The sequence below is a fragment of the Daphnia magna genome, linkage group LG1, assembly GCF_020631705.1.
Source record: "Daphnia magna isolate NIES linkage group LG1, ASM2063170v1.1, whole genome shotgun sequence".
Classification (NCBI taxonomy): Eukaryota; Metazoa; Arthropoda; class Branchiopoda; order Diplostraca; family Daphniidae; genus Daphnia; species Daphnia magna.
In genome coordinates this window covers 11,580,691-11,604,373 of record NC_059182.1, presented here as the reverse complement: position 1 = coordinate 11,604,373, position 23,683 = coordinate 11,580,691, and the positions used below count along the sequence as shown (strand labels likewise).

Here is a 23,683-nt window from a genome sequence, read left to right as displayed (position 1 = left end):
GGCGGTTAACAATAACAGCAGAAAGATAGGAAGCGAAGCGCTTCTTGGTAGTCGCTCGCCCCGTCGCCCGACACAGAGTGCATTCACATAGGGGCATATTGCTCCTGGAATTTATCTCCTTGAAACAACCGGAACCGTGTGGGCCGTGTACTGGGTGTAGACGTGTATTATAGTATAAACAAGTGCCTATGAAATGTGAAAAACGGAGGAGTTTTTTTTCAAGTATTAGTTTTTTTTTACTTACAACGTAGAATAGTTTGAATTGGCGTTGATTCGGGAGTGTAAAACTTTTTGGCAAGTTGTACGAGATTCTAGAATTATGACTGATTCTCGAATCAAAAATTGATTCTTTTGTGATTTTTGGACTAAATAATCATGATTTTCTTTTGCCAAAACCACGTAATTCTTACTGAAAACTGTGATTTTCTGATTCTTTCTGAAAATAAAAAAATCTTTGACAAGTGTACGAGCTTCTTGCGAGTTTTACACCCCTTCGTTGATTTCTTATGTCACTACTCGAAACTGGACGCCTCTCCCGAAAATGTTCAAAAAATGACAAAGCATTTAAGTAGATTTTTTTTCCAGTGATGTGTTGAATTAATACCTAATTCAAATCGGTTGGTTTGAGAATTGCGTATTTTTCTGTATAAAGAAATTTGGTTAGTTAGGTACGGTACTTACGGACTTACGGTGAGAGAACTCCTTATTTATTTCTGAAGTTCTCAAATTTCCTATTTGCAACATTTTCCTCAAATTGCATAGATTATTTTAACTAACAACATTCACTGGATGATTCGAAGGTACAGTATATTACTTACCTATCAGCAGCTGCACTCACAAAGTCGATCGAAACTATCAGCGGAAATCGTAAGAATCTATATATTCACAACCAACCATGAAACATTTTTGCGCTTTTTTGCTTTTTCATTTCAAGGAGAAATAGCTCTAGAAGATTCCGAACTATTTACAGTAACAAGTAAGGTGAATATCCATTCCTTTTGTCACTTGAAAAATGTGCCCGCCATTTAAAAAACTCAAAAGATGAGGAGATGGGGAGAATCCTTCCCATCCTTCCATACCAAGTATCCATCCGATTTGGGTTCAGTCATCTAATATCCGCAAGTGCGGTACTCCATTTCACCATGTTATTCTGCATTCGATGATCGTTCGCCGTTATTAGAACAAAAACAGTACGCATCATAATTGACGTATGCACACTTGACAGCCAGTAGGAAAATTCCTGAATGACTTAGAATGCCAGCAGAGAAACACCTGCTTTTGATTTCTCTGTGGCTTGCCACCATGTACCATTCGTTTAGTGGCTTTCGTGTTGGATGGCGAATTTAGTCGGGCGAAAAAGTACTTTGTTACCGTTCTAAAAATCCCTGTGTAGTGAAGACAAGATGTCGAAGACTAAAGCTTTCTGTTCGTTCAAGCTTTCCAGAATGTCAAAATATTTATTAAGACGCCACTCCTGGCATACAGCATGACGTATACCTGACAGGGAAATACGTTATTTTATTTTAAATATTACATCAGGTTGCCGACGTCATCCTTACAGCAGATATTTTAAAAAATTTACTTTCGTTGCCAATGCTCTTAGAAATGTGCGATGACGAAGATTCTAAATTTTTGCACAAAGGTAAGTTAACGACCCAATTTAATAAATCCCCCAGCGACTTTGATGAGGACGTGGCTTATGCTGATCTTATTATCTGTCCAGCGTTGGTGTCCATGGTTTCGGAGAACACTAGAGTGCACTATAAACCTAAATGTTGATACCTTTTCAACAGTCTAAACGATAAAGATGTAACGGTGAAGTAAACGGCACAAAACATTTATTTACGAAATTTTGAAACAAATTTTAGCTAGACTTCTCCAAGATATCTCTAGAAGTATGTCGTGTTCGAGCTTTGACCACCTCCTGTAAATGTTTTGGTAACAGGGAGATAAATGGGTCGCCATGACCGACGTATTTAGCAATAGATTCCACGCAGCACCTTTACAAAGTTTTCCATTATGCTATTTCTACCCATTTTCCATATATTTACTAACCTGAGAAGAGTTTTAGGAGTGACAGACATCGACAACATGTTTTCAGCATAAACCTGTAAACAAGGGCCGTGATTAGGTAATAAGTGAAAGGAGAAAATAGTTTTATCCTATAATACCGTGCCATCTGGCTGGTAGCTGTGAATATTACTTCGAACTCCACCTATCACGATCCAATCGCTGTCGACCTTAACACTTTGATGCCATAATCGTTTATCGGACACCTTTAATGGTATTTCGGTCCAGTTATTTCGGTCTATATCGTACATCCAACAATCTCCTATGAAAATACACTCAATTACATAGGTTATTGTAAAGCATAGTGGCTATAATTAAACCTATTTTTAAAATACAGTTTCAGCTGAAAATTCGCAATGCTTGTGGTCCTTATCTGAACAGTTTTCTACGATTTTGGCCAAACAATGTTTCGCTCCGGCAAATCGTCGTACTGCCGGGTTGCCAGCTAAACGATTTCTATTCTTCTGATGGAAGAAACGGGGTTACATTGTTTTGTTTTAAGTATTCCTATCCCTAACTTTCTTTTACGTAATTTCTAAGAAGATAAGATTAGTTGACAGCCCCTGGTAAAAAAATGAACGCCACAGGACCACATACAGCGCAACATTTTTGGACAGATTAAGAACGAGGACGAAAAAAACAAAAAAACAAAAAAGAGTTATATGTATAAGACAATCTAGTAATAGAAAGATATGAAGTATAACTATACCCAATACTTCTCCTTCTGCTGAAAGACCACCGTATAAAATAGCTTTAGATGACCCTACATAAGTGAAAGAATGCCACGATCGACCACAAGGGAAGAGCTTGCCTGGATTTAAACTAAAAGGCAGCTATTAGGCAGATTCGATCACCAAGAAGCAAAATAGTACTATTTACTTTTCGCTCCACGACATGGACTTCAAGTCAAGAACGTAAAGATCATTCAATCGTGTTCCCTGAAGTCTACCACCGAAGATATACACACGGGATTGGCATCGAAATCCAGCAAGAGCTGCACGTGGACTTGGAGGTAGCCCACTAGTTTCTGGCCATTCCCATCTGTTGCTATTAATGTTGTATGCAACCAACTGATTATTCCATCCTCTTCCCATATACCATTGATGACTTCTATCAGGAATATAATCATACTGATCAGCATTGCGATCGTCGTCAGCAGGTGTACCAAAGCCACCAAAAAAGAAAACTCTAAAACACAAGTTTGGTATCAGTAGCAAAATATAGTCAATACAAAATTTCAATTTACTTGTTGTTGTAAGCCCATCCAAACAGTTTATCACGATGTAAAGGTTTGCATCTTGTTGCATCAGGTTCTAACCTTGTCCATATCCATGTGAACAGATTGAGCTGATAAATGTTATTACTATTTCCTTCAAGATCAGGGTCTCCAAAATATCCTTTAAAATGCCTAAATTAAAATATTACCAAAAATGTTGAAATGAAATTCTCTCACCTCCATAAATATACAAAAGGTCCCCAACTACAACACCACAAGCACCAGAATTAGCAGGTGGTATGTGCCCCTTTGTTGTCTTTATTGTCCTAAATTTCTTCAATGAATAAGGAGAATAATTTGTAATAAAAAAACATTATGATCACCATCTTGCTACCATAGGGTCATACAACAAGATTTCACTGGGGTCATGATATTCCTGATCTAAGGTTTCTTGGTTAGGATTTTGCTGTAAAAAGGAAAACAGCCATGATTTATGGTACACTACAAATGAGTTAAATTACTCACCGTGTAACCACCCCATACAAGTAACACTTGCCCATTGTACCCTTGAACTTCCAGAGCTACATGACCAACTCTCAGCAACTTACGATCCACAATATCATACATTTCTCTTTTCTGTATTTCACAGAAATCCAATGCTAGACTGGCACAAACTTCTTAAATTGCTTTAAACTGCCTATGCTTGATCAGGATCATCATAATCAATTAAAAAAATTACTGGATTATAGATTCTCAACAATACACAGTATTACTAAAATCGCATACATACTTACCACTATCCACGTTTCCATATCAGTAAAAAATCGACTAGAATAGATCTACCTAAATGTGAGTGAGAGGTTTATACAAACAACGCACTTATTATAGTATTTATACACAGCGATCCCCGTATTTCACGAGCTATTCGATTCTGCTATTCTATGTTCGTCGATTTACGTTTTAACATGCGTAGATGAAATGAAACGAATTGGTTTTTCAGCACACGGACGATCCGTTTTGACCTTCCCGTAAACAGATATAGCGAAGTACACAGAAGGAGACTGTTGTACCCAACAATACACAATTTAACCGTTTGTCTTCCTTTTTCGTCTGCTGGTAGGGAATCGTGGGAAACATTTGCAACTATCGACAACTAGATATCGATCATCGCGACGCAACACAGTCTTAACCCATGAACGGATTCATATCCAAGTATGTTATTCCATGAAAACGGATGCCGCGAGTGGTGACCAACGGTCAACGGATCCGTTTCCCTTCACTGATGGACAAGTAATCGCGCCACCTTTCCTCCGTACATGTGAGTATAATAGTGCGAAGGCGCTCAGATTTGAATCCATTCGCGGAAGTATAAAGTCATGTTTCCTTTTTTCAGAGTATGAATGTTGAATTTCCGTTCACGGATTGTATTTCAATTTTCAGTGTAAAATTTGTATTACAAGTATTACAATGTTTACAGGATTGGTTTCCGTTTACGGATTGTTTACCTTATTTATACACGTGCATAATTCTTAATTTTCATTGACCACTTAAAATCACTTAATTAATATTCATTGAATTGTTGTTTTCTCCAACAGTTGGTTTTCTTTTGGATTAAAATGCCTTTATCGGAAGAGCTTAAGGCAATAAAACAGATTTGCAGTACAACAGTTTCACGTGTATTAATTAATATTTCAGTTTTGCATGATTAGCAACAAGAAATTTGAAGAACTGAATGACTGATGTGATAATTACTGAAATACTACCATTTAGTGTTATTTATTTAACATTGAATTATAAATTATTAATAATCAATAATAGTTAAGTGTTTTACGTTTATTTTTCAATGGAAAAAGACGAAATTTGAACTGGCGCCAAAACACGATGGCCGCCGTCGTGCTCTTTCACGATTGGTTCATCCATATTTGCTGATTCCTAATCTAAAACTATGTTTAATGACGTTTTTATAAGTAAAATCGTGTTCCTCGTGATAAGAGGATCACGAAAAGTATACTGTTTATTAGTTTAAACGAAGCAAATTATCCGAACAGTGTACGAAAAGTTGGTGTGTATCTACGTCATCCCCCCTCCTCCCCCAAAGTTGGCAAAATTGAATAATTTTCCCTGAGAGATTTCCTTGGGAAAGATTGAAGGCTATCCCGTGGTTATGGGCCCCAAAATGTTTATTGTTTCCCCAGGGGTTCCAGCCGGGTTTTGATTGGTTGTCAATTGGGGGGAATTATCGCGTGTAAACTGGGGAACTTTTCGTTTTTATTTATTTTTTATTCGATTCGCCGTATTAAACTACGTGTCTTGGCAAATTTTCAAGTCTGTTGGTGTTTTTCTTTATTTTATATATTTATTTTTCGGTCGAAATTCAAATTTTTGTGGTTCCCGCCGGTTTGTGATTGGCTGCAAAATTGGGGGGAATTATCGCGTGTAAACTGGGGAACTTTTCGTTTTCATTTATTTCTTATTCGATTCGCCGTATTAAACTACGTGTCTGAGCAAAATTTCAAATCTGTTGGTGTTTGTGTTCATTTTATAACTTTTATTTTGTGTTTGACTGTTTGTTTACAAATATCGTAGGCGGCTGTCGTTTGTCATTTGTTCTGGATGCTGTCATGCAGAGAAATGTGACTTTTGGATTTCGGATAAACTTTTCTACTAATTTCACTATGATTTTATTTTCCTAGGTAAAACTCTATCATGGACTTCCTTTCGCTGGTTGCCTCAACTTGGCAACACACCAATGGTTTGGCCAACGCAGCCCCACATAAATCTCGAAGGCCGACACCCAGTGGCGTTTTTGTATCCAAACGAAAGGTGTCATCATTATGAATTTTATGGCAATCGATAGCTCTCACCAAGAGCTTTCGATTTCCGTAAAAAGAAAATAAAATATTAATATGGAAAGAAATCCTATCATGATGAAAAAATTTCCGTTTTATCGGCTAGACCGAGTTATGCGTTACAGCGAAAAAACGGAAATTTTTTCGTTGACCTCCACAAAAAAAGCCAATCGGTTTACTACTCAAGTAGATCCTTTTAAAGCGATAATTTAACAGAAATGGATACGTCTTGATGAGGGCTATCCATTTCTGTAAAATTTGTCTATTCCATATTTATATTTCTTCGGATAACGTTAAGTTATTAATACATATTATACGTAGTATATAGGATATATAGGATGTAAATATATAGGGAGATATATAATATATAGAACGTAATATATAGGAATAATACGTATTATATATTTTATAGTAATAATACATAGTAACACGTAAACTGTTTACGGATTAAATGTTAAATATGGTTGGCTAGATGGTGATGTATTGGATCGTTAAAAGACCGGAAAAGAATCGATTCTTTGGATGGCCTATCCTTTAGCATTGGCGTATTTATCGTCTGCACGTTAAGACGCCGTCTCAGAGACCTTGTTGTCTCAGAGACGTTTCGGCTCTGCTGATAGTAGAACTCCAAGACAGTAGAACTCCAAAAACATTAGAACTCCAAGACATTAGAACCCCACTTTTAAAAATATTAAAAAAAATTGTTGGTAGATCCCACAGTAGAACTCGATGTACAATAGAACTCCAAAGACGTTAGATCCCCACTTTTTAAAAAATATTTAAAAATTTTTGATAAATCCGACAGTAGAACTCCATGTACGATAGAACTCCAAAGATATTAGAACCCCACAAAAAAAATTAAAAATAACAAATAGCATGAGACAATAGAGCAAGTGACTGACGCGTACCCCCATTGTTTTACGAGCGCACCTTGGTGTTTTAAGATTAGCTTTTGCGGCTAGAAGCCATGTTTGTTTCGAGATAAACATGACCGCCAGTCGCAATTTCTCTCTCAAAATAGTAAGGTGCGTTCGTAAAACAGTAGGGGGTACGCGTCAGTCACTTGCTCTATAGAACTCTTCTGTCCGACAATAGCACTCCAATGCCCGACAACAGAACTCCAGCGATTGTTATAAAATATCAAATGCCCGACAGTAGAACTCTAACAACCGACATTAGAACTCTTTATGGTAAAAATTTTTTTTTCCCGACGATAGAACTCCAATCATTTAAATATTGCATTATTTACCCGACAGTAGTACCCCGCCACCCGACAGTAGAACCCCATTATCCGACAGTAGAACCTCACAACCCGACTATAGAACGGTATGGCGACAGTAGAACTCCAAGACAGTAGAACTCCAAAAACAGTAGAACTCCAAGACATTAGAACCCCACTTTAAAAAATATTTTAAAAAATTGTTGGTAAATCCGACAGTAGAACTCCATGTACAGTAGAACTCCAAAGACATTAGAACAACACAAAAAAAAAATTTAAAATAACAACTAGCATGAGACAATAGAACTCTTCTGTCCGATAATAGCACTCCAATGCCCGACAACAGAACTCCAACGATTTTTATACAATATCAAATGCCCGACAGTAGAACTCTAGCAACCGACGTTAGAACTCTATATGGTAAAAAAAATTTTTTCCGGAATATAGAACTCCAATCATTTAAATATTGCATTATTTACCCGACAGTAGTACCCCGCCACCCGACAGTAGAACTCCACCACCCGACAGTAGAACTAATATGATTAAAAAAATATATTTTTTTGTCCGACAATAGAACTCCAATACCTTAAATATGATATTTAATGCCCGACAGTAGAACCCCAACACCCGACAGTAAAACTCCACTGAATATTTAAATAATTATTACGGCCGAAAGTAGAACTCAACGACTTTATTTTTCATTTCAATAAAAGTCATAAAAGAAGGGCTCGGCCCCGATCACATTCTAATCGGGTACACCGCTAACGTTCACCGTCAAAAATTTATCGGGGAAGTTTGCAGCGGGGATTTTTTTGTCGGTGTTAGAATAGGTGCTGCACCGATTGCACCGTCTTAGCCCAACTTGGTCTCCGCGAGAAGGGTCGAGACCGTCACCGCTACATCCCAAAGGGACTATTCTGGCCCTCTGATTGGCTCTCTCCCTTTCCCCACTCTATAGAGTTGGCTAACGTCCGAAGTTGCCAGTTCGATGAAATTGTGAAAAAAAATTGGACACGAACTAGTAACAGTTCTTGCATGGCGGCTTACGGAGTTTCGCCCGTTGTAGTTTTAGTTTTAATTTTTTCCATTGAAATTATCTTCCGTTCATTCATAATTGGATTACAAAATTCCTTCGTTATCAGGTACTCTTGTAATTTTTATTTGACCTCGATATAGACTGTACTTTATTTATTATTAATTTTTGTGTAGACGTGTTTACTTTCTGTAGCAGACAAATGGATGTTGTAGAGGAAACTGGCGGGTTGATAAGGGAGCCCATAATAACAATCTGTGAATTAAGTGACTATGCACAGGGACTTGATGAAAAAGACAAATGACAGTATGTAGAAAAACTAGTTAAATGTGAAATAGATTGCCCATTATAATTAAGGAAGCCGTTGTTATCGAAAAACTGTGCCCTTCGTTATAATGCAATATTTCGTCAGTCACGTCTGACGTGACTGATTTAACTTGCACACAATGAAATACAGACACACACAGTTATGGTTAATGCAATTAAGGAAAAGTATTCTGGCAGTCTGTCTTGGGTGGTAAACAATGTTATGGGGTTATGATCCGTCAGCCGGTCACGTCGGCTGCACGGATATGAAATGAACAGATTGTAGGAAAGAAATGAAGGGTACGTTGGAGTGGTACTTACGTTTGGATCGACTCCATTCCGCTGCCAGATGATTCGGGTTGAAGGCGGCTTCACAGAGGGTCTGGTAACGCGGGATGAAGAAAAGGACGTGCGTTGGTAGGGTGTAAACCGTTTATTCAATTCGTCTCCAACACTCACAAGTCGGTTACACAGATACAAGAGAACTAATACCGTCTCGACACTAACACGTTGGTCACACAGCTACAAGAGAACCAACACACACACTAGCTAGGAGCAGACTCGCGAAAAGGAATCGTGTTTTGGGTTTTATACCACTAGTTGGCTTGGGGACGCTAAGGTTGGCGTGGGGTAATAAAAGAGAAAACATCAGCAACCAGTTCATGAAGAAATGTGAACTGGTTCGAAAAGAGGGAAACAAGGTTGAGAGATAAGGTGGGGGTATTGACACCTTGGTCAGCGGAAGGGGGCAATAAACTAATAAAAGAGATAGCGTAAAAAGGAGGTCAAGCGTTTGGGGAGAAATACGAGGTTGTACACACTTAAACTAAATGCAGTTAACTTAATTCTAATTAACGTCTTAACTCTAGCGGGAGTCCTTACATAGCTCCCCTTCCTACAAGATTGCGTCCCGCAATCAACATTGCGTAGGGCGGTTGGGTCGTAAGGGGGTCAGTTATTCTTCGGCGGTTCTTCCTTTGTCACAAGGGGTAGATGACCGCGGCCAAGGCTCCTCCTTGCGGCTCCACGAATGATTCCCGGACACGTCCAGCTCACCGATCTCCCATCCGTACTCCGGCTTCTTTTGTGGAGGTAACCGATAGGTGCGTTCGACATACCGCGCTGCTGCCAGGTCCTCTTCGTCGGAGTCCAGGGAGAAATGACTGCTGACGAAGCTGACATTGCATTTTCCGCCACGAAGCCTCGCGATGCTGTCGTTTAGCGCTGCAATGTCTATGCCCCTTTCCTGGACGTCACTGGCCGGTGACATACAGTATGGTGAGGGCCTGTCTTCGAGTAGTGCGATCGGATCTAAGGGGAGGGTGGAGTTGCCTGAGGAAAAGGAGTCTTCTTCCCAAGGGTTATCTACCGAAGGTAGGGAGACGTCGTCGATGTCATCTGAGACGTCTGCGTCGTACATAACCTCGTCGTCGTCGGGGTTGTCCGCGCAGTACAGGATGTCCTCTTCGTCGTCTGGGCAAGCCGCTACGTATCGGAATTCCTCCATGTCGGATGAGTAGTCTGCACAGTAGAGGATGTCTTCTTCGTCCGGGTCGGGGATCCAGGCCGCTTGTCCACCTTTCTGGTCTTCCCGATCATCCGTGGATGTAAGGGGGGAGGGTTGGAGCCTAGGGATAGAGTGTGGTAAGGATTAGGACGGCTTGGTGTCGAAGGGTTGGTGGGGTGTTACGGGGTACATGGTATACTCTGCACGATTCTGGGTGGGTTTATTCTAAGGGACACTAACATAAAATCTACGACATTGCATGATACATGAAAAATTAAGGGGGCAATCAACGCGTGGGGTTTTAATACTAGGGACGCGAGAGGAGGGCTGCTGCTTCTCTGTGTTGGGCTAGGCTACGAGGATGTGAAATGGGTGGGATGAGGTATGGTTGTTGGTTTAATCCTAGCCGCCCTGTGGAACCGGCGGGAGTTGGGGGCGGGGGTATATTAACAATGGTGACCGGAGCAGTTGGGGCCAAGTTGGTGGTTGCTTGGGGTCCCAACTCAATGTCTCGATGAGCAGGTTGAGGTGGCGTTAACCAACTGCACGGGTTAAAGTACCGACAGCAGGGGATATAGAGACCCAGGAGGGAACCGAGTCCGCAAAATCGGAAAGCCAGAGCAATGGATACTCCTACTCCCGACATGATGCCGAAGTTCCGGAGCCAGTATCCGATCCTTGCCATGAAGGAGATGTCTTGTGCTTGTCCGGGGTGGACGAGGACTGTGTTGACGTGTCGTTCGCCCGACATTTCTGTGACATAGCCCATCTGTATGTATGCCAGGATGTCGGCCATGATGGTTGAAGCACTTAAGGGATGCGACGTTATTGTTGGGTGCAACTGCAGTATCATGCCCAACGAGTTATCGACCTCCAGGGGCATGGTGTCGATGAAACGGCGGCCTTGTATCTTTAGGTTGGGGTTGATTGGCATCCAGGTGTTGTTCTTGAAGGTGTGGGCTTTGCCGTTGAAGTTGACGAAGTTTGCGTGCCAGTAGCAATCGGAGTACTTCGTGAGCTCCCAGCCTTCCACGTTGATGGTCTGGTTGCCCCACCGAGGTTGGGCTCCACATGGCGTGAAAACCGTCTCGAAGGTGACGTTGCTGGGAAAACACTGCAAAACGGACACGGACGCCCCGACCGCCAGTAGCTTGGTGCATAATGGAAGGTCCAGATGCTTAGCGGCTAACCATCCGTCGTATTGTGCAGTCGTTGTAGCGGCATGGAAGGCAGTTCTCCGGCTTTCGCATTGTAGGTTACGAATTTCTCGGGCCAGGTGGTTTGAAATGTCCATTGCGAAGTCTCTGATGTATTGTGTATGACTGGCGTATTCGATCTCCGCCCGTGTCATTTCGGATAGCGCCATCTTGGTTACGGCGTCCGCGTCTTTTGGCCTCATCTCGACGAGATCGGTTCCCTTGGCGGCTTCCCGAACCGCGATGACGACTCTGTCCATTCCTAGAACCGGATGGTAGGCAGTGAGGTTTCCTCCTTCGCAGACGGAACTGTTTACCATTGCATATATAAAATCCAACTGCTTAATTGGGTCCCGAATTCGGAAGGTAGTGTCGTTTTCGGTCGAGTACTTGACGCCCATTCCCTTTTCGATAACCCTTAACTCACACGGCTTCGCTTCCTTCCAGGAATCGTCCCAGACGAGGGTCACGAGGTTGTGTTTGAAAGAGCCGTTTATTGCTCCAGGGATGTCGCCAAGTGGAGAGCTGATGGTACAGTTCGGGCATTCGCTCTGTAAGGTCACTTCTTCGAGGCGACAGTTGGTCATCTTTTCTGTCGCCGTCCGAAGCCAACTGGTTTCCACGAACGGGTGGCCTTCCAGGGCGAACGAGTTGGGCCCTGTTATATCCATCGCCTTTCCTCGACATTGTCGTGTGTCTCTCATCCTTCGGCACGTTGCGGCGTCCACTTCGATGGGGTTGCGGCTGTAAGACACTTGATTCCATTGCATGAAGTCCTTGTACACTGTGGTGGTGGCTACCCACATGCTACACGTGTGGCCAGCAAAGCGTTTAACTTCTGGTAGTGTAGAGTAGATGGCGTACGTAATGGGTACCGGTGGAGTGGGGGCGGCTTCGAAAGAGCAGTCTTCCTCCGTGAATTCCAGGAATCCCAGGTTTGCCGCACCATCACAGTTACACACGGTGGCATTAAATGCAGCCAAGGGGGTAAAAAACAGGAGGGCGAGGAGGGACATCAACAATAATCTAGGCAATCGAAGATACGATACGGTGAATAGCACGAAATAATGAGTAAAACAAGGAAATGCATAGCGATGATACATAGGGAAGTGGTGAAAAGGAACATGGTTGACTACTCATGATGAACTGTTCCTATGGCTGCTACTCAAACTATATTTAAACACCTAACATTTATATGAGGGGTTTCGCTACGTTTCACGGTTATTGGGGGTCTGAGGGCGCTCCATGGCCGTAGGCCAGTGCGGCGCTCGGGGCGGGGTGCTACGGGGGAATGGTGGGGCTGCTGGCTCTAAAGCCGTTAAAGAGAGTCGTTCCGGGGTGGAAGAGAAGTCTATGTTTGGTCCTTTGTGGAGGTTTGAAGTTATCACTCCATCTGGTAAGGGAGATGAACCGGCGTCGAGGTCTATCAGATCGTGTTCTTCCTGCGGAGCGTACTCTTCATCCGTTGGGGGTGGTACTTCTAGTTCGTTGGTGAGCTCCGGTGGTATTGGGTGATCACGGCTCTCTTGGAAATCTACGCAAGGTTCTTCCTTCCAGATCATAGACTCATACAGGGGTTTGATCCTGTTTACGTGCACCAACTGGGTCTGTTTTCCCGCGCATTCTTGAATTTCCACGGTGTGGTTGTTGTTGATTTTTGTGACGCGGTATGGTCCCATAAAACGGGGGATGAGTTTCTTGCTTGTGCCTGCCATTGGCGTTCTTACGTCGATTAACACCTTGTCACCGATGTTGAATGCTTGCTCACGAGCCCGCTTGTCGTACTGGGTCCTTTGCTGTTCCCTGGCTTGGGTCAAGTTGGCTTTAACCAATACGAAGGCTTCGTGAAGACGTTGCATTAGCTGGGTTTTGTAGTCGGATGGGATGATGATGTTTGCTGGCTTTTGTAAAAATCGGTCAATAGGCACTACTGGGTCGCGGCCATGATTTAGGAAGTAGGGGGTTTCTAGGGTGGAGGAGTGTACAGAGTTCCTGTAGGCGAAAGCAACTGGGCCTAGCACTTCTTCCCATTTAGAGAAGCCCTGTTCCATGTATTTCCGTAGCATTTCTACTACGGTTTTGTTGAATCTTTCGGTTAAGCCATTAGTCTGTGGATGGTACGCAGTGGTCCTCAACTGTTTAATTTGAAGTGTCTTACAAAGTGAGGAGAACAGCTCGGACGTAAAATTCGAACCACGGTCGGTGACAATGGCCCTTGGGGGACCATGATACAAAATGACTCTATCTACTAGCGCCTTGCTCGTTGAAAGGGCAGTCTGGTCTGCTAGAGGGATAACTTCTACCCATTTCGTGAAATAATCGGTAATTACTAGGATGTGATTGTTCCCTTGCAGGGATTGTGGTTGAATTGGCCCTAAGAAGTCTAGCCCTAAGACCTCAAAGGGTCCTGAGGTGAGATCTAGGGGATTCAAGAAGGCGCGAAGATTCGATCGTCGTTGGAGGGCACAGGGTTTACAAGCGAGGCAGTACTCCTTTACGTCGGAAAGCATTGTTGGCCAGTAGTATTTGTCTCTAATCCGGAGGCATGTCCGCTGGTATGCAAGATGGCCGGATAGAGGGGAGTCGTGATACTCGTTCAATAGCCGTTTTCTTAGGCTGAAGGGAACCACCACTTGTTGTTGCACGAACTGTCGTCTCTTCTTCGAGATGGGCTCTTGCGTGCGACACAGAAGGCCACCAGCAATGCCATACAGCTCGATTTCTTTTACCCAAATCTGGTCTGTATTCTCTTCACTAAGGGTTCCATGTTCTAAGTAATTTGTTATGTCCATACATAATGAATCTTTTTTCTGTTCGCGGAGTATGGCGTCGTCTTCTTCAGGGGCTGTTCGAACTGAATTAACCGGAATTCGGGATAGAAAATCTGCATTTTCATTGACTCGACCTGGCCGGTACTTTATTGAGTATTTGAGGTTAGCCAACAATATTGACCATCTTCCTAATCTCCCCGTCTCGTCTTTGAACGTCTGCAGCCACTGCAGCGGGCGATGGTCACTGATGATAACGAATGGCTCGTCCTGAAGGTAGTGGCGGAAACGTTTTATGCCGAAAATTACGGCCGCGGCTTCCTTCTCGATGGTAGAGTACTTGGTTTCTGCTTTGTTCAGGTGTCTACTTGCGTAGGCGATAGGTTGGTCTTTTCCGTCGTGTATTTGGGACAAAACGGCTCCTAGTCCGTAATCGCTGGCATCAGTGTAAATTAGGAATTCTTTAGTGAAATCCGGGTAGGCCAGAACAGGGTCGGTCATCAGGCATTTCCTAAGGAATTCGAAGGATTTTTCTTCAGCGGGCCCCCATTTTATCCTGTCCTGCGGTTTACCCTTCGCTTGATGTATAAGGGGGTGGGCGACTGTGGAGAACCCCTTGATGAACCGTCGGTAGTATGACGCTAACCCCAAAAAGGACTGCATTTCTTTAACAGTAAGTGGCTTTCTGTAACTTACTAGGGATTCAATTTTGGCGGGGTCTGGTGCTACGCCATCTGCTGAGATGACGTGGCCGAGGTACTGGACCGATGTCTCAAGGAATCTACATTTTGATAGTTTCACCTTGAGGTTTGCCTCTTCAAGTAAATCAAAGATTTTCCGCAGGTTCGATATGTGTTCTAAGGGAGTCTTAGAAAAGATGATAATGTCATCTAGGTAAACCAAGCAAGTCTTTCCCATCTCTTCCTTAAGGACAAAATTCATCAATCGTTGGAAGGTTCCTGGGGCGTTAGTCAGACCGAAAGCGAGCCGATTCCATTCATACAAATTGTTCTCAACGATGAACGCCGTCTTCTCCTTTGACTGTTCGTCCATTTCTATTTGCCAGTACCCTGATGCCAGATCTAGAGTGGAAAAGCATTTTTGGCCTTGTAACAGGTCAAGCACGTCGTCAATGCGGGGCAAGGGAAAGGAGTCCTTCTTCGTGATCGCATTTAGTTTTCTGTAGTCAATGCACAGGCGGTCGTCTCCTGTTTTCTTCTTTACTAACACTATTGGGGCCGCCCAAGGAGAGAGAGAGGGTCGTATAATATCGTTTGCTAGTAGTTCGTCGATGATTTTCTTTGCAACCTCCCGTTGACGGGGGATGCTCTGTATGGCCTTTGGCGGATGGGCCCTTGCCCCTGAGTGTCGATCACGTGTTTGACCAGGCCCGTGTTCCCCAGATCGCGTGTTTGAAATGCGAAGATACTTTGTTTTTCTAGGAGCAATTTGCGCAATTCCCCCTTTATTGTTTCCGTAACATCTGGGAGGGAGGCTTCGAAGATGGCGGGGTCGATGATAGTAGGCTGGGTGGAACAAGATGCTATAAGTGTAGGTGGCTCGAAAACCACATGACCTAAGATGGTATAGCGAGGAAGGGAGATAGTTTGGTTTGTTTCGTTGACTATCACAATTCTGAACATCCCATTGTCACGTTTTGTAGAGACGAATGGGTCCAGTCGAAGACCGGCGGGTAACCGTGGGTTTTTTACTAGGAAACAGGCGGTGTCGAGAGATAGCTTGACGTCACTATTCTCGCTCTCCACCACGCATGCGGATGATGGAGGTATTTTCGTTTTAACAGCCACCATCATGGTTGGTTTGTCATCGTTTTGGAGTTGATCAGACTCCCTCACTCGATAGACTCGCCTCTCACGACCGTCGATCATAAACTTATGTTCATAAAGAGCGTCTAAACCTAGTACGCATTCTTCCATAATTTCCGGAACGACGATGAACTCTTGTTGAAAGGGTTCACGGGGCCTCTCGTCCTCGACGAGAACATCTACTGTTACGGTGCCCTGGCAGGCCAGGCGCCTGTTGCTTATATCGAAAAGGTTTACCGCTACTTCTCTTGTGTGTCTAAATTCTTCCCTTTGTTGCTGTAGTCTTTCGAAGAGTCGACTACTAATGAGGCTTTTGCCTGCTCCACTGTCTACTAACGCTTTGAATGAGCAATTCCCTACTCTTAGTCCAATTCTGGGGGTGGTAATTTGGGTGGACACTGATTTGACAAATTGTTGGGGCTTGGGGCACCCACCGAGTGGCCCAACAGTTGATTCGGTGGTTTCTAGTTTTCCGCCTGCGACCGCAGGATGCCGGTTGGTGTCGCTGGGGTGTTGGCATAATGCCCTGATGGTGGAGGGGGTCTTGGGTTCCGGATGGTAGGGCAGAAATTATGTCGGTGCCCTATGTTTCGGCACAGGCGGCAATGCTCGTCCTTTTGTTGTAGCTTGGTAAAACAGTCTGCTTCGGTGTGGAACCCCCAGGTGTTGTGGAATTCGCAAAAAAGGGCTGCCCTTTTAAAAGCTTCGGGCTGCGTCATGTTCGGGTCTCTCTGTCTTCCCCCAACCTGAGAGGGCCTCTGTGCTAATTGCCTCTTCATTTCTGCTAGACTCTGTTGTAGTTCCGCGTTGTGAGTCGTGGCATTTTGGTCGACCTTGGTGCTTAAGCGATTTAGGGCTTCCAGCACGCTGCTCAGTTCATTTTGATGGGTTGGGGCGTTCGTTGATGAGTATGCTGCATGGATTCTAACTCTCGTCTGTGATTCTTCAATAGCTAATGCGGTAAGTTCGGCTCGATCGATAAGTGTCTCGAACGATGCAAACTTTTTATATTTCAAGGGGACTTGTACATCGCTGGGTAGACCTTCCAGAAACCTGTCCATCATCATTTGCTCCCGGGATGCGGTGGTAGCTGAATCTAATATCCCATCCATAGGGTAAGCTTTATGGAACGCCTTACGAATACGATTTGCGTAGCGGCGCATGTTTTCCTCCGGCTCCCTCTTCATGTTGTGAAACTCGACACTCCTTTGTGACCGCGTTTCGGTCGAGTGGAATAGTTTGAAGAGTCGTGCTTTCACTGCTGCGTACTCTTGGGATCGGATGGGGTTGTCTAACTTGAATGTGTCAAATTCTTCAGCAGCCTCTCCGTAGAGTTTAGAGCGCATTAGGCGTAATTTCCTAGCTTCCTCGAAGTTGCCTAGATCGAGGGCTGATTCCAGGTGAGCCGCCCAATCGTCGAAGCGACCAGACCTCTGACGATCACAAAAGATTGTCACTGAACCAAAGGCTTGCATTGCCTGTTCCTGTTGTGCCCTCCTAATTTTGTCGTCTATGGCTACACTTGTGACGGAGGGGGGACAGCTGGCACTTGTGGTCCCTGGGTTTGGGGTGGAGGGTGGTTGTGTATTTAGCCAGTGGGGGTTTTGTTGCCCACTGGATGGCGGATTGACTGGTGTCGAAGCTACGATACCTGGGTGGGCAATGCTCTGAGAGGGTTGTCCAGATGGGGCAAACGGGTTGGTGGGGGGCGTGTTATAGCCCCACTGTGATACGGGTAATGGGGTGACCCCCTGTAGTGTTGAAGTCGGGTACGGGTTAGTGGTTCCTTGTAGGGTGTCGGCGGTTGCCGTTGGTTGGTTCTGCTCTGCTTGGGCAAGGGTTCTCGCGGTACTAACCGCTGTCTTCGTGTCAACGCCAGCTTCTAGGAGACGGGTCAACTCTTTTTCGTACGTCTCAAAAAACGTGCTCGCCTGTACTTGAGACGGTTTGCTCGCACCCGCCCCATACACGGTGAGCACTGGCGTAAATGACACCTTTCTGTTTGACGGTGTCTTTATCGACGTAGGGCATGGGGGGCCGGACACTGGTGTTGGATGTAGGGTGTGGTGGTGGGCCATCGTTGGCGAGGTGATTGGTGAACTCGTCGAAGCCGGAGGTGTGAATTTATCTGTCTCTTGGCAGGAAGTGGGCTTCCCGGGTGCTTCCTCGGTTGTATCGGGATCCAAGGTCGTCACGGGGCTGAACTGGGTTGGATCGGGTAACTTCGGGTCGGGTCTGGCAAGGTCTGGGGTGGGTAAGTCGATAAGCCGCTCCTCGGTGCTCTGTCTTGCGTCGGTTCTCAGCGGTGGGGTTGGGGCGTCGATCGATGGGGCGGAATCACTGCTGTCGTACGAGCGAGGTAGAACTGGTGTGTACCCCGTCCGTAGGTTTAAAAATTCGAAAAGTCTGGCTGGAGTATCGAGGGAGGGGTAAAGTGCTAGAAGGGAAAGTAACGAGACCCTGGTGTGCTCGTCACTTAGGCGGAATCGGCCGTTAGCTTCCAGATGATGCTGGAGCTCGAAGATGAGCTCGTCTTCCGGAATATCGTGGATGCGGGAGTGCCCGTATTGGCTGTGGAAAGAGGTCCTTTTTTGGTTACTAGGTGTGAGGGACGGGTCTGCTTCGTGTAGGAGAGTGCTTGCCTGGCGTAACAGCTCTCTTCTCTCCTCCTCTGTGTCACTGTCCTTAAATAAGGACTGTGCGTGGTTTCGGAGGACGTTCGTTTGCTGGGCCAATTGCGTTTCCCTTCGGTCTGTGTTGTTTGGGATATCGAAATTTACTAGGGGGGCTGTTGGTTGGGGGTAAAGGTTTTTTGGTCGGGCGCCCAGGTGTGCCCACTCGTCTTCGTTTGCGTGTTCCCGTATTTCCTGTGGTGTGAAATATCCTTCTCCTGACCCTTGGCTACCCTTACAGCTATCTACAAACTTCTCTAATTGTTCGTCGATGTATTTTTGGTTTGCTGCGGCTTGGTTTGGTCCTGGGCCCGTCCTGAATGATGGGAAGGATTGGCGGAACGACCTCCCCCAACGCTTAAGAAGCGGAATCTTCTTTCCCGCGCTGCTCTCGTCCTTAACCATTACTATTTTACAAGGATGTTATGCACACGTTAGCGAAGCTAAATGGATGAGGCGGTCTTTCCCCTCAAGTTTGGATCTGCGGGAGTCGGCGGGAGTCGGCGTGACTTAGCGTGAATGCGTTGCGGAACGGTAGTAATGGACTTAAAGGCCTTCTGGCTTGAGGGCAAGCAGAAATCCTTCTCCGTGAATTCCTACTCCCGCGTGAGCGATCACGGCTACCAACTCTCCCTGGGTAGTGTTTGCACAAGTGTGAGTGATATAGCAAAGATCAGAACGAACGTTTTCTTCTGGCAATTTGGGGGTTTCGGGAGTCGGCGTGAGTCAGCGTGAGTTAGCGTGACTTAGCGTGAGGGCATTGTGGAATAGTAATATCGGCTCAAATATCTTCTGGCTTGAAAATACCAAAAATTCCCTCTTCGTGAGTTCTCACTCCCGCGTGAGCAATCACGGTTCCCAACCTTCCCTGGGTAGCCTATGCACAAGTGTGAGTGATATAGCAAAGATCAGAACGAACGTTTTCTTCTGGCAATTTGGGGGTTTCGGGAGTCGGCGTGAGTCAGCGTGAGTTAGCGTGACTTAGCGTGAGGGCATTGTGGAATAGTAATATCGGCTCAAATATCTTCTGGCTTAAAAATACCAAAAATTCCCTCTTCGTGAGTTCTCACTCCCGCGTGAGCAATCACGGTTCCCAACCTTCCCTGGGTAGCCTATGCACAAGTGTGAGTGATATAGCAAAGATCAGAACGAACGTTTTCTTCTGGCAATTTGGGGGTTTCGGGAGTCGGCGTGAGTCAGCGTGAGTTAGCGTGGCTTAGCGTGAGGGCATTGTGGAATAGTAATATCGGCTCAAATATCTTCTGGCTTGAAAATACCAAGAAATTCCCCTTCTTTAATTCCTACTCCCGCGTGAGCAATCGCGGTTCACTGCACGGCAGCAAAGGGAAGTGGCGTTTAAACCGAAAAAAAAGAACGGGGGTTTCTGGATCTTTAATCCGTCGCTGGACGAACTCGACAAAAAAAGGAGGATGGCGTCCGTCAACCAAGTGGGGCAAAAAATAAGCTAGGACAACTCACACGTTCAATCACGCCACGCGGAAAACTAACCGACGCATGTCCGTTCATTGAATGTGCATGCGACGCATAGTGTCCGCCCAACGGAGCCTGAACGAGTGAATCATCTGTTTGTAGCGCGCGAGGCGGTAAAAAAAAATAAAAGAAGAAGGAGGTCACGGTTCGACTTCGCTGCCACCAGATGCAATATTTCGTCAGTCACGTCTGACGTGACTGATTTAACTTGCACACAATGAAATACAGACACACACAGTTATGGTTAATGCAATTAAGGAAAAGTATTCTGGCAGTCTGTCTTGGGTGGTAAACAATGTTATGGGGTTATGATCCGTCAGCCGGTCACGTCGGCTGCACGGATATGAAATGAACAGATTGTAGGAAAGAAATGAAGGGTACGTTGGAGTGGTACTTACGTTTGGATCGACTCCATTCCGCTGCCAGATGATTCGGGTTGAAGGCGGCTTCACAGAGGGTCTGGTAACGCGGGATGAAGAAAAGGACGTGCGTTGGTAGGGTGTAAACCGTTTATTCAATTCGTCTCCAACACTCACAAGTCGGTTACACAGATACAAGAGAACTAATACCGTCTCGACACTAACACGTTGGTCACACAGCTACAAGAGAACCAACACACACACTAGCTAGGAGCAGACTCGCGAAAAGGAATCGTGTTTTGGGTTTTATACCACTAGTTGGCTTGGGGACGCTAAGGTTGGCGTGGGGTAATAAAAGAGAAAACATCAGCAACCAGTTCATGAAGAAATGTGAACTGGTTCGAAAAGAGGGAAACAAGGTTGAGAGATAAGGTGGGGGTATTGACACCTTGGTCAGCGGAAGGGGGCAATAAACTAATAAAAGAGATAGCGTAAAAAGGAGGTCAAGCGTTTGGGGAGAAATACGAGGTTGTACACACTTAAACTAAATGCAGTTAACTTAATTCTAATTAACGTCTTAACTCTAGCGGGAGTCCTTACAATAATAATTAATTAATTAATTATAATGGGCAATCTATTTCACATTTAACTAGTAATGGAAAAAATTAAAACTAAAACTACAACGGGCGAAACTCCGTAAGCCGCCATGCAAGAACTGTTACTAGTTCGTGTCCAATTTGTTTTTTCAAAATTTCATCGAACTGGCAACTTCGGACGTTAGCCAACTCTATAGCCCCTCCACCCCTTCTGCTTGTGGTGTGTTGCCTTGGCGTGTGTGGAGTAGTCTGCTGCTTCATTTGTCACAGCTAGATTATTTGTATATAAAAAAAATAAAATAACTAAATTTTATCATAAGAAGAATGAATTTAATCTGTTTTGATTGTTGCTGTAATGTATAACAACAACTAAAAGAATGTCTGTGAATTTGTTGTTAAAAATTATTGCAACAATCAAAACACATTAAATACTTTCTTCTTATGATAAAAAAATCAATTACTTTTTATTTTATTTTTTTTTATACGAAAAATCTAGCTGTGTTTAAAGAAAAATTCTGAGCACTTGAAATTGATCCCAGCGCCCCTGGTGGCGCAAGCACAAATCATAAAAACGTCATTGGGTGTCGGCCTGCGAGATTTATGTGGGGCTGCGTGGGCTGAACCGTCGGTGGGTTGCCAAGTTGAAAATGCGACCCCTCGCTTCGCTTGCCATTTTTTTATCTGTAAACTGTTCAATTAAATAAATTATTAGGTAATTTTATCAAACAGAATATAAAGGATTATTACTTGGCGCAAATTTTGAATGTGTTCAAATTCTTCTCGGCCGTTTGAGAGGAGTGAATGAATGGCGGGGTAGTTTGATTGCTGTGGATAAAATCATCAAGTTTGGTCATTTTGAGCCTCATCTCTCTACACTTCAATTAATGGAATTCTTAGGTAATTATATCAAACAGAATTCGTTAAAGAATTTTATCGACTATGTATAGAAGGCTCGGCTTTGACAGCAGCTACCTTACGACTTCCGGTAAGCGATTTGACCGGAGGTGGGCGGTAGGGGGGCACCAGCTTGTTTGAATCAGCTGTAGGTCTGGGAACTATGGGTACCGAACGACAGGATAGTGTAGGACTGAGCAATTATGCGTTAGTGAGCGGAAGGGCAGTGGCTGAGTTACTGACGACGGATTAGTTTTGGCCATGAATTAGGGAAGGACAGCTTCTTTCTGAACAGCTTTGACATTCACTTTGTGATACTCTTTGTGACTGAGATTCAAACTCAGAGGACGACTACATTGATCACAGCGAATGATGAAGGATGGGGTTAAGAGGAGGATCTGAAATCGTTGTGTGGTTCGGAGTGTTTTCCCAATTTCTATAAAGCAAAAGCCGTTCCTTCCGACCGTTACGATTATGGCTGTAGGACAAGCATGGTTATTGGAGAAATTCTCGATAAAAATGTATAATAATAATATATAACAGTACCTGATATCTAAATATATGAGACATTGCAGGAACGTGACAGTATCTGGAATGAAATGGATTACATTGTGGTACAGATTAAGCTTCTCCGAAGCTTCATATCATGTTATTTCACTGGGTAGCACTGACAGCTTGTTTTTCGAGAAATCTATAAACACAAATTCAATAAACGTCAAGTAAGAGCGTACATTGAACAATTGACAATCAGCATGAAAGAATGACAGCAGAGCCAAACTGACGACAAATTCATAAAGAAACAAACTACTTGTAGCTCATTGCCAATTGTATGATGAATTTTGAGATAACAGTGTCAAAGGTAGTCACCAAAAATGCGATCTACTTACCACAGTTAAACGGTGTCATTTAGGGCCGCGGTATATCGTGTACGCGTACCGTGTACCATGTACTGGTATATCGTGGAAAACGATCGTGGAATGGCTTGCTCCGCCCCCAAAGGGGAGGAGCCTAACCAACGTTTTCCACGAAGTACGCCTAGCAGACGACTGTCGTTGGATGGTATATCGTGTACTGGCAGCGTGTACTTATAGGGGAGACTGGAGTAAGCCGGGACGGTTTTCGTTTCCCCCCTATATCTCCCAAACTAATCATTAAATTAATTTATTATTTTGTTTTTATGTATTCCATACGGTAATGTACCCCCCATATTTTTATATAATTTAATAATAAACCATTTTCCCATATAAGACCTTTAAAGTTTTCTTAGATTTGTGGGAGGAGCCTATTTTGAGGGGTAAGTGAGGACACTAGGGTGGGTGGTGAGGGACGTCCTCCGTTTACGCCTTAAAATTCATTAAAAAAAATTGTAAAAATTGAAATAGGACATGCCATTAAACATTAAATGGCGGAGACAAAATTAACTAAAAAAAAACCCCCTTTTTTTTTTGTTAATAACTAATACAGTTATTGACAAAACTCAACCAAATTTCATGCCAAAGTAGATTGTATGTATCTAAATAACATACTAAAAAATTTTTTAATTTGATTAAAATCTACTATTTTTCCCCCTACTGTCCCTCTTGACTCGGTGTCCCGGCATACTCCAGTCTCCCCTATATAGTATTTGTACATAGTAATATTTTAATATGCTTTTATTGTACATTGTTATTATATAAAAATT

General features: G+C 43.9%; 3 protein-coding genes and 2 long non-coding RNA genes across 6 annotated transcripts; 1 reads left to right on the top strand and 4 right to left on the bottom strand.

Moving 5' to 3' along the window:
* The first annotated feature begins 60 nt into the window (after window positions 1-60).
* LOC123469346 lies at window positions 61-3,315 on the top strand. The gene is made up of 2 exons (XR_006642569.1): window positions 61-690; window positions 763-3,315. It is a non-coding gene; the product is annotated as an uncharacterized LOC123469346 (long non-coding RNA).
* On the bottom strand, window positions 1,822-4,412 carry LOC123469344 (kelch domain-containing protein 2-like). The gene is made up of 10 exons (XM_045168153.1): window positions 4,081-4,412; window positions 3,812-3,983; window positions 3,670-3,752; window positions 3,524-3,612; window positions 3,317-3,467; window positions 2,950-3,258; window positions 2,780-2,892; window positions 2,172-2,332; window positions 2,056-2,108; window positions 1,822-2,000 (listed from the first exon to the last, which is right to left on the bottom strand). Exons 2-10 carry the CDS (start codon window positions 3,911-3,913, stop codon window positions 1,865-1,867), a joined length of 1,197 nt encoding a protein of 398 aa, XP_045024088.1. The 5' UTR covers window positions 3,914-3,983; window positions 4,081-4,412; the 3' UTR covers window positions 1,822-1,864.
* A 5,680-nt stretch (window positions 4,413-10,092) lies between these two features.
* On the bottom strand, window positions 10,093-15,217 carry LOC116927595. The gene is made up of 2 exons (XM_045176518.1): window positions 12,609-15,217; window positions 10,093-12,422 (listed from the first exon to the last, which is right to left on the bottom strand). The coding sequence occupies exons 1-2, from the start codon at window positions 15,215-15,217 to the stop codon at window positions 10,508-10,510; spliced, it is 4,524 nt and encodes a 1,507-aa protein (XP_045032453.1). The 3' UTR covers window positions 10,093-10,507.
* Window positions 15,218-15,441: 224 nt separating this feature from the next.
* Window positions 15,442-17,495, bottom strand: LOC123474377. Its single transcript, XM_045176477.1, has 2 exons — window positions 16,509-17,495; window positions 15,442-16,185 (listed from the first exon to the last, which is right to left on the bottom strand). The coding sequence occupies exons 1-2, from the start codon at window positions 17,463-17,465 to the stop codon at window positions 15,442-15,444; spliced, it is 1,701 nt and encodes a 566-aa protein (XP_045032412.1). The 5' UTR covers window positions 17,466-17,495.
* Window positions 17,496-21,260: 3,765 nt separating this feature from the next.
* On the bottom strand, window positions 21,261-23,074 carry LOC116930713. 2 transcript variants are annotated; one of them, XR_004398539.2, is made up of 5 exons: window positions 22,890-23,074; window positions 22,549-22,693; window positions 21,856-22,480; window positions 21,632-21,796; window positions 21,261-21,378 (listed from the first exon to the last, which is right to left on the bottom strand). It is a non-coding gene; the product is annotated as an uncharacterized LOC116930713 (long non-coding RNA). The 2 variants fall into 2 exon arrangements; XR_004398538.2 differs by lacking the exon at window positions 21,261-21,378 and having other exon boundaries at window positions 21,562-21,796.
* Window positions 23,075-23,683: the final 609 nt, after the last annotated feature.

Excerpts from the sequence above, each read along its gene's own strand:
- LOC123474377 (XM_045176477.1), bottom strand. The coding sequence starts at position 17,465 with ATGCAAGCCTTTGGTTCAGTGACAATCTTTTGTGATCGTCAGAGGTCT. Across the intron at positions 16,186-16,508 it reads CTCCACCATCAGGGCATTAT|GGCACCGTAACAGTAGATGT; the intron begins GCCAACACCCCA and ends CTGGCCTGCCAG.
- LOC123469344 (XM_045168153.1), bottom strand. The coding sequence starts at position 3,913 with ATGTATGATATTGTGGATCGTAAGTTGCTGAGAGTTGGTCATGTAGCT. Across the intron at positions 3,259-3,316 it reads GGATGGGCTTACAACAACAA|AGTTTTCTTTTTTGGTGGCT; the intron begins GTAAATTGAAAT and ends CTTGTGTTTTAG. Across the intron at positions 2,001-2,055 it reads ACTCCTAAAACTCTTCTCAG|GTGCTGCGTGGAATCTATTG; the intron begins GTTAGTAAATAT and ends AACTTTGTAAAG.
- LOC116927595 (XM_045176518.1), bottom strand. The coding sequence starts at position 15,217 with ATGGACGAACAGTCAAAGGAGAAGACGGCGTTCATCGTTGAGAACAAT. Across the intron at positions 12,423-12,608 it reads ACCCCCAATAACCGTGAAAC|ATTATTGTTGATGTCCCTCC; the intron begins GTAGCGAAACCC and ends TCGATTGCCTAG.